A 13,004-nucleotide genomic window follows, 5' to 3' on the forward strand; every position below is an offset into this window, starting at 1 on the left:
GTTGAAATAAAAAAACATAAAAGGTAGTTTGGCCGCCACCCCGCGCCGCCGATGCCATCGCTGTCTTCAGGCATCACTGTCCTCGTCGTTGCTAGTCAGGTCGATGTAGGGTGGGGGCGTCCAGAGCTGAGGCGGCGGCCCCTACACTAGTAGAAAAAGGGGGCTTTTGTCCCGGTTGGTAAGGCCCTTTAGTCCCGGTTTTTGAACCGGGACTAAAGGGTCGTTACTAATGCCTCTCCCCTTTAGTCCCGGTTCTTACACGAACCGGGACTAAAGGCCGCGGCCACGTGGAGACCTTTAGTCCTGGTTGGTAACACCAACCGGGACTAAAGGAAATTTTATGATTTTTTTTGAAAAAAAAATTTGAATTTTTTTATTTTCAAATTTCTGAATTATTTTAACCTCTAATCTCTAATCATCACCCCTCATCACTGCTCAATTTATTCTGTAATCTCTAATCACCCCTCATCATTCCAAATCATCTAACTTCCCAAACGGTCACCCATCCTCCCACTCCCCCAGCCTGAGCACGCTTAACTTCCGGGTTCTATTCTCCCTCGTTTCCAACTCTGCACTTGTTGTTTTCCTGACAATAGTAAGATGTCAATCCTATTAACCCTCAGGAATTTTGCTTGAGCATGAAGTGACACATTTCACTGTTTGAGTTTTAAACTATTGTTTTTAAAAAACAATAATTATTTAGTAACACTAATATTTCTTGAATAATTAGTTTGACCATAGTTTGACCATAGTTTGACCAGATTTGACCAAAATTCAAAATAATTGAAATAATAATTTAGTAACACTAATATTGTACAATAATTAGTTTGACCATTGTTTGACCATTGTTTGACCAGATTTGACCAAAATTCAAAATAACTGAAATAATAATTTAGTAACACTAATATTCTAGAATAATTAGTTTGACCATTGTTTGACCACAGTTTGACCACAGTTTGAAAAAAATTCGATTTTTTCCACTCTAGATCTTAAAAGCCCCGTAACTTTTTTTCTGTTAGGTTTTTGAGGATTTTGAAAATGTTTAACGGGGTTCCCCCAAGTAAACTCGGATGTAACTTTTCGAGTAGATGATTTTTCATATAAAAAACTTTTTCATCCGAGTTCGTATGCAAAAGTTATGCCCATTTTACAAATTCCAGAGAGATTTTGCAAATAAAGTCGAAATTCATATTTGTTAATTTTCCCAACAACTAGACCACATATCACATGGGAAATTTATTTTATTTTATTTTTTCGAATTTTCCATCATTTTCTTGTGTTTTTTCTAAAACTGAAAAGGCGGTCCACAGGGGGGGTAGAGTTTGAAAATGGGACCTTTAGTACCGGTTTGTGCCATGAACCGGTACTAATGCCTTAAAGCCCATTAGTACCGGTTGGTGCCACCAACCGGGACTAATGGGCATCGCACCCTTTAGTCCCGATTCGTGGCACCAACCGGGACTAAATGGCCCAGGTGAACCGGGACTAATGCCTTAACCGCACGAACCAGGACGAATGCTCACATTAGTCCCGGTTCGTGACTGAACCGGGACTAATGTGAATACTGCCCTGTGACCAAAGCCCTGTTTTCTACTAGTGCTAGAATGGGGCGGGTGAGTGTTGTGCAGGCTACGGCGGCGATGGGGGTGGCGGTGGCGGTGGTGGTCACCACGTCACCCATGCACTCTCCTTTGTGGCCTCCTCCTTCACCTCCATCTTCATCTCCTGATTGACGTCCAGCTCTGGCACGTAGCCATCTCCGGCGGCCGACAGCTCCAACATCTCCTGCAGCCCCTCCCATTCCTCCTCCTGGCGGCGCCTATATTCCCGCTCGGAGTCCTCCATGACGGCCTGCACCAGCCGATCCTCCTCCTCGGCCGTCACGATGGGAAGTTCTGGGGGTGGTGACGACGGGGAGGGAGAGGCCTTAGGCGTCAGGCCGCGCACCCGCGTGCAGGCGCGCGCTCTGGACGGGCTTGGTGCGCGCACACGAGGCACACTCTGGGACTCACGGGGCGGGCCACGAGCACAACCGGCAAAAAAATTTGCTGACGCATGTCGTGCTCGTCTTGGAACCATGTGTCCCAGAGGGGCGAGTCAACGTCGTACCTGCGATCAGGGAAGTACTAGCGCGGAATCCGGGCGCGACAACGGGCGATCTCCTAGAGGTGGGCATCTGACCACGGCAGCGGGGTGCCAGTCTCCCAGTACCAGCGGCAAATGGCGACCTTGATGTAGGGCCGAAAGTGTAGCGCGACCGCCAGGAGGGTAAATGGAGAAGGATGCCAGCGGGGTGGAGTGGCTGGCCGCGCTTCCAGACGAGGCGGACGACGCCCCCGCCTCGTGGTCGTGCTTGGTCTTCTTGCCGGGATACCACTTCCAGAACCCCATGGCCGGCAGCGCTATGCTAGGGTTTGATGTCTGGGAGGGAGGGGGCAATGGAGATGGTGGGGAAGTGGAAGTCCACGGCTTCGCCATAAAAAAGGACGTGGCCGGGGCCATCTGGCTGCCTGACCGGCGGGTCCGCCCATACGTGTGCATTGACTGCGGTAGCTTGGAGATAGTTGGACGGTCGACACGCAGGCCCGAGATGGACGACAAGAGGTCGCGTGGGCGTATGTTCTGTGCCCGTTTGACCGCAAAGCCAAAGCAATTTTGCGCCTAGGATGGGGCGAGCCGGATCAGAAATAGACGTATTTTGCTAATGGGGGTCGCGCGTTCGGCCGACTCGTCTGTCTGTTTGGGCCAAAACGGACATACCTGGACGATTTGGGTGCCTGCGTTGGAGTTGGCCTCAATACCACCCGTCTCCTCCTCCTGAGCCAACAAGCTAGATAGACCTTCAAAACAAAGAAGAAATATGTAAGGGGATAATAAGTCTTTCTGTCTCAATCCCCTGATGGGTATGAATCCATCTGTCTCTGTATCATTTAACCGGATTCTATGTGTGACAGAATAAACACACTCCATGATCATATCCGAAACCCTAACCTTATCTCATTTGTTGATGGAACCCATTCAACTCTATCATATGCTTTTGTCCGCACAAAATCCATTTGTCCCATGCGTACTAGCTGAACTCATACTTCTGTTTGCTGGAGAAGAAAGTAAATAGAAGGAGTAAACAAAAGTAACCGTCCGATGTACGATGGACGGTGCGATGGATGGTATCAAGACCCCTTTTTTTTCCCTACTGTCGTCGAAATCGAAAAAAGAAACGAAAAATCCCGTTCAACTTTAAACCGCTCTTGCCCTCGCCTTTCTCCTCCTCCGCCGCCGCCGCCGCCGTCGCCATGCCGCCGCGCCCCCGGGGCAGGCGGGCGACTCCTCCGGTGCTGATCCTGGAGGACGAGGACCTCGATTTCGAGGTCAGCTACAGCGAAGGGGAGGACGGGGAAGATGGGGGAGGATCGGATTCCTCGTCGTCGTCGTCGGGGGAGGAGCCGGAGGAGGGAACGGACGTAGAGGACGGCGAAAGATCGGATGAGGGGGAGGAGGAGGAGCAGGAGGAGAGCGTCGCGGAGGGATGCGGGCCGGCCGTGCAAGCTAGGGTTCCCGGCGGCGCGGCGGCGGAGAGGGCGGCCAACGCCCCCTCTTGCCCCGTGTGTATGGAGCCCTGGACCTCCGAAGGCGAGCATCGCATCAGGTGAGGCCGAATCGCTTGCTGATTCTTGCCTGGTCTGCGTCTGCTAGGTAGTTAGTAGCTGTCACAAGAACAGGGGCTGTGATTTTATTTTGGTTGGTCTATGGATACAGTGTGTAAAATGGCTAACTTAGGTGATAACCTTATGCTGTAGTTGCATTCCTTGTGGGCATGTCTACGGCAGATCTTGCCTGGAGAGGTGGTTAACGCAGCGTGGTAACGCTAGTGCTACGGTACGTGTGCCGATGGTTTTTTCGTTTGGAATAACAGCGTGTGCATACATATCCTTCTGCGCAATCAGCCAATCACACTGTCCAATGTGTTGTCTGCTAGTGCCCTCAATGTGGAAGAAGGTTTAAACATAAGGACATTATCAACATCTATGCACCGGAGGTTGCTGTTCCAAATAATGATCTTGAGAAGGTTGGGTTTGTTTCTCCACTTTGTCTGTATATTTTGTTTTGGCCGCGATCTGAACATCGTTGCTTGTCTGCAGCAATTACGGTTTTGCAGGCAAAAGCTCGAATCCCTTGAGGAAGTGGTAAGCAATTTCCTTATGCTATCTGCGAGCTTCTTTAGTTACTCACCATGTGCAAAATGCTGTTCTCTTTCTAGTTTGTATTAGTAAGTTCCTGCTAACATAATTTTTTTTTCTTGTCTTAAGGTCCTGAAACAAGGGAAGCTGCTTGACGAGATAATTTCTGAGAAGGTATGCTATAGGTTGTAGCAATCTTTGCTGCTTATTGCAGTGCCCAAATTCTAAATGATGAAAATTGTGTCAAGTGCATTGTGTCACTAGATAGTATGTTTGCACCTGTTATTCAGGTACTGTAGTAATATACAAAGAAGGTATCAGAGGTTCTTTATATTGAACTAATACATCTCTTATGTTGCTTTATTCATCGATTGTTTCTGCATCAGAAAATTTATGTAGCAATGATCAATAGTTGTCAGACTTGTGAGAAACTTATGCTTTCATTTTCTTATGTGTGTGCCTTGCAGAATCACAGGTCAGCAGATGTTGGTGTCTCAAAAAGACAGGTAATACCATTTGAATTTTTCAATGATTAATGACACCACATGAGTGTATATGCCAAATCTTCTTCCTCTGCTTTGTAGAAAATAGCAGAGCACTCAGATGGAAGAACATATCTGGAACCATCAGCCTCAGCCAGTGCAGCCTCAGCTTCTGGCAACAGTTGCCGTTTTGTTTTACTGGTAAATATTTGTTACAAAGTGCTATTTTCAGCTGCAAACATTCAGCCTATACTATGTACTACATGTTTTACTGATGATGGATGTCTGGTATTCTTGTCTGATCTGAAACATATGGTCATTTTAGTTTTAGTAAAAGCAACATCGAAGTAGAAATTGGGTTGGGCAGGGAATTCATGATTCTGGCCCAGCTTCTTCTGTTAGATATGTAAATTGAAAAATGTTTTGTCAACTATGATTATTTTGTTTCAAATAACACATATAAACCTTGTTTTGTTTGCATGTTATGGTTTAGGAGGTTGAACAGAATATTAAGACTCATAATATGTACCCATCTTATTTTTTGTGATTAAGGAAGCTGAAACTGTTGGTTGTGTTGATTGTCAGATCTTAGAACAGTTTTCACTTGGTCATGAAAATGTGTGATCTGCACATAGGAACTTGATCCCACCTCAACCCCGCGAAAAAGAACTTGGTGGAACTGATGGCTGTCTAATTTTTTTATGGCTTAGAACCATCACGCCTGATCAGGTGATCTATCACCCAGTACAGGATACTCCAGTTTTGTCCCACCCCATATGTACCTATTGTGAATAATTGAAATATATTAAAGCAAAGTGGCACCAAATGCTTAGCTAGTATCGAAAGACCTTCATAATTTGGACTGCTAATTCTCGTGGATTATCTGTTTGTTTGAAACCGCTGTGCATTGCCTACATATTTCTTCCACCAATTTTGCAGTTGGATTCTGGCTGGATTTATCTCTTTCCAAATTTAATCTAGCCATCCTTCTAATTTCTTTACCATGCTATACAGAAGGAATTATCTTTTGATGGTGCTCGAGTCATGGGCATAGATGCATCTAACCAAATAATACTTGCTTCTGGGAAGGCACCTGGTGTGGGTGGAGAACATGTTCTTAGAAAGGTATATTTAGATCTTGTTTTTCTCCCGAAATTAATGGATATCACCATTAAAATTTTGAAACACCTTATTGTGATTTTTCAATGTCAACAGATTAGCATGCTATCCAGCCATGAAGCACATACAATACAGCTTCCTCCTGATACTAAAGTTGTCAAGGACATATGTATCTTGCCTGGTGGCTCTGCTCTTTTTGCATCACTAGGCAGAAGGCTCTCACTCTTTAGGTTTGTCTTGAATTTTTTTTATGACAAATGGTGGTTCTTCTGTTTTACTGTCGCCTCTAAGTTAGTTTTATCATTATTTCTTTTGAACACTAATCGTTATATTTGAATCCAGCATGACGACCAACAGTGTTGTTCTTGAATGTAATTTACCGGTAATTATCTGACCTTCCAAATCTGCAACACATGTTTTCTATTTTGAATGGGCAAATTAGGTTCAGACAATGACATCATGACCTAATGCTCTATCACACTACCTTGCAGCTTCCTGCTTGGTCATGTTCAGCACATGACTCTGATTCACATCGCATTTATGCTGGCTTGCAGGTTCAGCATATCCTGATCTTAAGCATATTGAATTTTGATACCCTTTGCAAGATTTACATGAATGTCCTTGTTGTGTTCTGCAGGATGGCAGGGTTTTGGTATTTGATACTCGTCAGCATTCAAGACCCTTGCATTCCATGGCTGGGCTATCTAAACATCTGGTCCATACACTACACTCTGTCACTGATAACAGTGGTTCCAGAAAGGTTCTTTCAGCTTCTGCCATAGGGCCTTGCATGTGGGATGCTGATGGCAATCAAAGCAGGTATGTGACACAGGGATGCTCAAAAGCATCAATACTATGTGCTTCTTGTCATTACTGATGTCGATTGGTGTTCGCCTAGAACTGCCTTTGCAACTTTGCCGATCCGTGAATCGGTTTTGGTTCTCATGTATGTTGCCGTTGGTTTTTCTCAGTCCAAAGCTACTACTAGAGGATGATAACCAACGAGTCTGCTTCTCTCTTGCTTGTGCCCCTCCATCGAGCGATCTGTTGGTGGCCTCCTACCGGCCCAAGGCCGATTACTCATCAGGAGACGCCGCTGCTCCATCTCAAGCGTACCTATCACAGACGCCGACACAATCTGGTGCAGGAAAACTGGGGCAGCACACCGTCATCAGGAGGACAGGCAATGCATCCTTCGCCGAGGGCAGCACATGCCACTCCAACGTAAGCGAAGTGCGCATGTGCAAATCGGCAATCGTACCTTGCGGGAACGACGAACATCTCTTCGCCTACGGGGACGAGTCACACCGCGGGGTCCTTACCTGGCGACTACCTTCCCTTGGGGTCCATTCTGGCCTGATACCCCACCGCCAGCCAATCCTCGACCTAAGGTATGCGGGAAGTCGAGCGGGAGGTGGGTACCTTGGGTGCCTGAGCGATGATAAGTTGCAAGTTTACAGAGTTGATAGATAGGTAGAATGTTAGCAGGGATCCAACAGTCATCATAACTTTAGTTCGCGATGATTAGCCCTCCTAATTATGCGGTATGACTGACAGTCCTTTTGCTGTGTACAAAGCAGAACAGCTAGCTGTATATGCACCCTGATGTTGTGATGTACTTCCTCCGTTTCTAAATATAAGTCTTTCTAGAGATTCCACTATGGACTACATACGGAGCAAAATGAGTGAACCTACACTCTAAAATATGTCTATATACATCCGTATGTAGTTTGTAGTGGAATCTCTAAAAAGACTTATATTTAGGAACGGGGGGCACAAATTAAAGGCAGCGATGTTTATTTCTTACCATGGAAGTGGGAACCTGTTTTAAGTTGTATGCGGTTTATAGTATTCCATTTACACCTTTTGATGCCTAGCAGAAGAATTTCTTTTGGGTAAGTAAAAAGTGCCGGTAACCAAGGTGGGCATAGTGGTGGGAACAGATGACACATGCTTTCTGGGCATTATTATGCCACATGGAGGCAACTCAGGTGAGGTTTTCATGATGAACATTGCTTGTTTAATTTGCCTCTTTTTATTAAGACGCTGGTAAGTCCTGAACGTTTGGGATTTGCCAATGGCAAATTGAACGTTTTTCTTTTCAATTTATATATGCGAGGGATGGCAAGTTTAGTTGGTAAGCCTGGCAATTCCACCCTTAGTTTGTTTTTTGCCAGAAAATTACCGTGCTTGTCAACTAAATTTGCCATCCTCGCGTCAACTAAAGTTGCCATAAAAGACCGTAAGATTTGTCATTTCCGTTCTGTTATTACGTCCCTTCCGTTTGATTTCATCGCACGGTATTCTTGCCCTTCTTGCAGGTCTCCTTGTTCTTGTTTCCTTTTATTCTACAAGCAAATTTCTCTGCATTTATACATCGTAATAGGATGCATGCCATCAGTAGAAACCTGAATGCCCTATCTTAATGTATTGCTCTATGAGAAAAGAAAATGGTGCAGGTTGTGCCGGCCATTAATGAGGTTGCAGCTAAAGTATGCTGACTAAGCTTATTAAAAATGTCTGGTTGATGTATAGCATACAATGTTTTTCTTTGGTTTGTGGAATGGATATCAATTTTTTTATCTTCTTTTTTGAGCCCTTATATGTCTTCTCCCAATCCACATAATCGTTATTGTTGCTTTTCCTTACTGGAACAACATGGAAATGGTGAATACAGAGTTCTGGATATGGCCAACTGGTGACATGGTGTCAGAAACTTTGTTTTTTCATCTACTCCCTCCGTTCCAAATTACTAACCACGACGAGTAATTTGGAACGGAGGGAGTACATGAATATGAGTCATAGGACCAAGAGCCGAATTGGATTTCCAAAGGTGAGGAGGCTTTTGTACCAATATATGTATATACTAAATGTTTAGGCTATGTTTCTCCCGCCAAAATCAGTATGCATAGTCTATGAAAGGAAAACTGAATGTGAACTGCATTATGTGCTTGGAGTGTAATTTTTTTTAGTGCCTGATAAAGATTTTTGTGAGAAGTTTTAATTTGGTAAAACTGAAGGCGCAGAGAAGCATGTGTCGGCTTCTAGTACTGGAATGTAGCAATCTCGGTCATGTATAGGCAAAGGAACAAACATAACATTCTTATTGAGCTTATATAGTTTCGCCTATTCTTTCCATCACCATTGCCGGGAAACCTTATTACATAAGCATACTACTAGAACTATGCATATCAGTTTCGGGCTTTCGGCGATAAAGGAACATTATTCTCAAGAGAAGGAAAACAAAGACCTAACAAGGTTGTTGTTCATGGTGCATGTGCTTTGAATGAGATCACGATGATGGAAACGTCATCATGGTACCTCCTCCTTTCGTCATAGGATATGTTGAGCAGTTCATGGTAGTCCATACCTGAAAATCAATAGGCATGCGAAGTTACGAACAATTTCAGAAAACTGGTTTGTGTGCGACGTATAGAGGTGTTGCTCACCGGCCTTCCTTGCAGCCCGAAGTAACACTTCTCGGATGAGATGCTCAGCAGGATTGCCCTTGGGATACGCAGCTGTGAACATCTCTACCTCATCAACCACCTCTTTGTTGGTGAAATACTGATAGAGCCCATCGGACGACAACACCAGGAACTTGTCGTTTGGACCGATACGGTGGTGGTGCAGTGATGGGATGCAATTGATGTAGGGGTCCTTGCCGATGTAATCAATCTTGAAGCACGCTAACAACATACTGTTCCACTTTGGCTGCCAAGTAAAAGATGAGCATCCTTTGAATTATCAGGTGTGCAGATTGACATTTCAGGATACTTTGATGACTCTCCATATATTAGCATATGCAAGGAACATGCAGCAAACTATGTTGCTCACGGTTTCAATGGATTTCATATTTGCATGATGTGATGCATGAATTGCAAGTCACATTCACAGTTTTTAGGTTCTTCATCAACATGCATGGCAGGAACAACACTATTGTTGAGCTAATGTTGGACTACCACTAATCAAGTATATGAATGAATTAAAGGGCCTACTCATGAGGTGAACAACTTATCTCATGGAATTAATTGGAAACACAGACTTCTAGTCCTTGAATGCTAGACTGATAGCATGTTGTTCAGAATAAGTGCACTTTTCCTATGCATCACAGAGTATATAATTTAGCAATTTCATAGTGGCATCATAATAGTCTAGAAGAAACATTACACTCAGAGATGTGCTTGAACATGCATGCTGGAGTAGAAAAGAGACACTGTTGTTGATTGGTGTGTACCTCCTTCAGGTAGCCAGCCCCGAATGCTCTGGTGATGTTGAGTTTCCCCTTCACTCTGCCGTGGATGATGGCGTTGCGATCAATATGTTCGGCCTTGATCCTCTTTACCTCCTGTATCGCACAGATTCCAACAAGCACAAGTTAGTAATGGTCAAAACACAAATAAATGCATCACATTAACGATGATCTAATTAAGAGAGTGTGTACATACCTCCTCAACGGAGGTACTGTGTTCAGCGTTGAGCTGCACGGACTGTAGGCCATCCATGATCTCGGCCTTCAACTGCTGCAGATCCTTCTCTGTCGCCTTGCCGAGGATGTTATCAAGATTGGGCTCCGGCCTTCTCGCCAACACGGCACGACTGTTCCCGACATTCATCACATACACGTTCTCGCCCTTCATCAGCATCACTAGTACGCATGACCCCATCAGCCCAATCTCCGGGTTGTCGGCCGCACCCTCCTCTGCTGCCTTGAAAAATGCCTCCTCCGTCTCCCTCAGCGCCCAAGCCAGTGCCCCAAGGACTCTCTGGTGCATCGTTGGGCTGCCCCCAGACATGGCAGAATTGTTCTTCTCCGGATGTTCTGTCCGACCCCTCTTCGCCGGCTTACGTTCAAATTCCGGGCTATGATTGCCTCCATTTAGGGAAAAGAGATTACCAGAATTGGTTGTCGGCTCATTGCACTGGATGTTGTCCGAGAGCACACCCTTGAGTGCGTGGTGCACAGCGACGTGGAGGTTCGCAAAGAGGTAGTCGGTCGCATCGGGACCGAAGAAGCCATCATAAATCCCCACGAACACCCACCCACGCTCCTCTGAGACCGCCACCTGGAACCGGTCCTCGCCGGCCATGCCTTGAGCCCACTGCACATTATCGATCGGTGGCGAGCGGTGACCCCCATCACCAAAGGAATCCATATTTGACACCTCAGTAGGACCCTTTGATAGGAGGTTGTTGCGTGGCACACTGAAATCGAGCCTGGAGCCGACTGTGGCTAAGGATTTTTTGAGAGGTTGCTCATTGCAACACTGAGAGCCTATGGCACCGTGTTCAACCATCAGATGAGAAACACTGTCCCGGTGACTAACAAAGGGGGAGGACGATGAGAAGGAGTGGTCTAGCATACCTGACATGAAGGGCCGCCTTGACAGCTGGTTGGAGATAGGGGATACGGTGCCGGATGAGTCCAAGAAGTGGCCAGAAAAGGACAACCTAGTTGGTTGGGCCTGGACTGGTGCAGCGGCGGAGGAGCACGAGCTCTTAACGGTGCACACAGATGATTGCGGCACCATCAACTCATTAAGCAGGCGGAACGACGGTATTGATGATGATGTCGCTTGGTTGGCATTGATGGCCGCTCCGAATAAAGAGAAGAGGGGTGTTTTTGATGAGAGCACATTAGCCATTGGGGACTTGTCGAAGGCGACGGCCATTGGCACATACTTGAAGGAGTGTCCATGGATGTCGCCGGGTACTGGGTCCGATGAGACAGCTGGCGCATAGGTTTCGCCAGAGAAGCATGTGTTTTTTGAGATGCCATTGCCCATTTTGTTTTCTTTGGTTTGGGATTTGGGGGACCGGCGGAATGGAGGGGGTGGATGAGTAGAAGTTTTGGGAAAGAAAGGGTGGAAGAAGAGTAGTTGGGATTTGACTATAGTTGGAGTTGGGTGACGCAGTATAGGGCAATCCTTCCTTAGAGTGAATATGGTGGCTTTCTTGCTTCGATTACCCTCTAACCTAGTTCAAGTTGGTGTTGCTAGAATTGCTTCCTAGTTGGGACTTGAGAAACCATGGCACACTCCTATGGTTGTGGAGGAGTTTGGGATGGATTGAAATGGCCTCACTTCCCGTTTATATAGAACTCAGAGCGCACTGCAGACAATTAAATTGTATATCTTCATAGAAGATATCTAGATTTATTGATAGATAGCGGTTTGATTTCTTGAAGATACGATGACAGATAATGTATTTGTTCTGAGGCGTGGACGTTCAGTTTCAACGCCGAGGAACTTGCTAGCGACAAAATTTGACGGGTGACAGGTCACACGTGCTATCTACATCAGGCATCATGGATAGAGGACGAGTGGTATACAGTCATTACAGATGTATTTTTGTCGCATTTGAATAGTGTGGTATATGAATACTTCAAATTTGGTTTAGCCACTTGCGACGGGGTCAATGAATGATATCCACTGCTTACGATGCCGTTTGGAGTAGTAATGTTCTAACTTATCCGAACCAATCTTCAATAAATGAGACATGTTACTATGCTAAATTTATTGAAAGATTCAATTCTCATGTGACCCGGCACAGGAAAAAGTAACACCCCTTGCATTTGTAGACACCAAGTTGCCCGGAGGAGGAGGGGGCAGCGCCACCCTGTCTGTAGACACCGAGTTGCCTATAAAAAAAATGAACGCCCCTTGCATCTATGGCATACAGGCCATCCATGTCTATGAATTGTAGGCCTAAGGACATGGTAGACCATAGAGGCATGCGTTATCGCACCCGTCGGTTTTGAGGATGTCTCAATCAAAGAAAGATACAAAGTATTTAGGAAAAAAAATATGTTTCTAGAAATATTTGATCTACATAAATTGTTCACGAATAAGTGCATTTAACAACTGCATTTCAAGAACCTATGATCAATTTGGGGTGAAAAAATACATCAAAATGTACCATTACTTTACATATTATACAACCGACACGAGTTATGGAATATATTATGGTAAAGCATCCACCAAAGGAAGTAGCTGGCACCACAAAATCAGTCATACCTTAGTACAATTATTGCACAACGAACATACGCTTCTTACAACAGAATTCTTTACCATATCTTTTACTCCATTCACAAAACCTACCTAAAAGAGTCCATAGATAAAGCAGTTGAGCCTACTTATACCTACACGCCACTTCATCAAATCACATATTTGTTCGACAAAAGCACAAGATAAACGAGCGACCATGACAACTAAGATGCATGCAA

General features: G+C 45.2%; 2 protein-coding genes across 3 annotated transcripts; one reads left to right on the forward strand and one right to left on the reverse strand.

The window, feature by feature from the left end:
• Positions 1–3,217: 3,217 nt before the first annotated feature.
• Positions 3,218–7,585, forward strand: LOC123099196 (E3 ubiquitin-protein ligase RFWD3). Its single transcript, XM_044521363.1, has 13 exons — positions 3,218–3,646; positions 3,798–3,876; positions 3,977–4,066; positions 4,140–4,184; positions 4,308–4,352; positions 4,646–4,684; positions 4,763–4,861; positions 5,675–5,785; positions 5,876–6,009; positions 6,122–6,161; positions 6,271–6,333; positions 6,417–6,598; positions 6,751–7,585. Exons 1-13 carry the CDS (start codon positions 3,294–3,296, stop codon positions 7,250–7,252), a joined length of 1,782 nt encoding a protein of 593 aa, XP_044377298.1. The 5' UTR covers positions 3,218–3,293; the 3' UTR covers positions 7,253–7,585.
• Positions 7,586–8,862: 1,277 nt separating this feature from the next.
• On the reverse strand, positions 8,863–11,825 carry LOC123099195 (probable protein phosphatase 2C 31). Of its 2 annotated transcripts, XM_044521362.1 has the most exons (5): positions 11,145–11,825; positions 10,228–11,054; positions 10,017–10,127; positions 9,229–9,493; positions 8,863–9,149 (listed from the first exon to the last, which is right to left on the reverse strand). In XM_044521362.1, the coding sequence occupies exons 1-5, from the start codon at positions 11,563–11,565 to the stop codon at positions 9,046–9,048; spliced, it is 1,728 nt and encodes a 575-aa protein (XP_044377297.1). In that variant the 5' UTR covers positions 11,566–11,825; the 3' UTR covers positions 8,863–9,045. The 2 variants fall into 2 exon arrangements, with proteins under 2 accessions (XP_044377297.1, XP_044377296.1); XM_044521361.1 differs by having other exon boundaries at positions 10,228–11,825.
• Between the last annotated feature and the right edge of the window lie 1,179 nt (positions 11,826–13,004).

Source organism: Triticum aestivum, chromosome 4D (assembly GCF_018294505.1).
Source record: "Triticum aestivum cultivar Chinese Spring chromosome 4D, IWGSC CS RefSeq v2.1, whole genome shotgun sequence".
Lineage (NCBI taxonomy): Eukaryota > Viridiplantae > Streptophyta > Magnoliopsida > Poales > Poaceae > Triticum > Triticum aestivum.

Bases quoted from the DNA above. Each gene is read 5' to 3' on its own strand.
- LOC123099196 (XM_044521363.1), top strand. From the start codon at position 3,294: ATGCCGCCGCGCCCCCGGGGCAGGCGGGCGACTCCTCCGGTGCTGATC. The intron at 4,353-4,645 runs GTATGCTATAGG...TGTGCCTTGCAG, and splicing joins ACGAGATAATTTCTGAGAAG to AATCACAGGTCAGCAGATGT. The intron at 5,786-5,875 runs GTATATTTAGAT...CAATGTCAACAG, and splicing joins GAGAACATGTTCTTAGAAAG to ATTAGCATGCTATCCAGCCA.
- LOC123099195 (XM_044521361.1), bottom strand. From the start codon at position 11,565: ATGGGCAATGGCATCTCAAAAAACACATGCTTCTCTGGCGAAACCTAT. The intron at 10,128-10,227 runs GTATGTACACAC...TGTGCGATACAG, and splicing joins ACAGTACCTCCGTTGAGGAG to GAGGTAAAGAGGATCAAGGC. The intron at 9,150-9,228 runs GTGAGCAACACC...ATTGATTTTCAG, and splicing joins TCGGGCTGCAAGGAAGGCCG to GTATGGACTACCATGAACTG.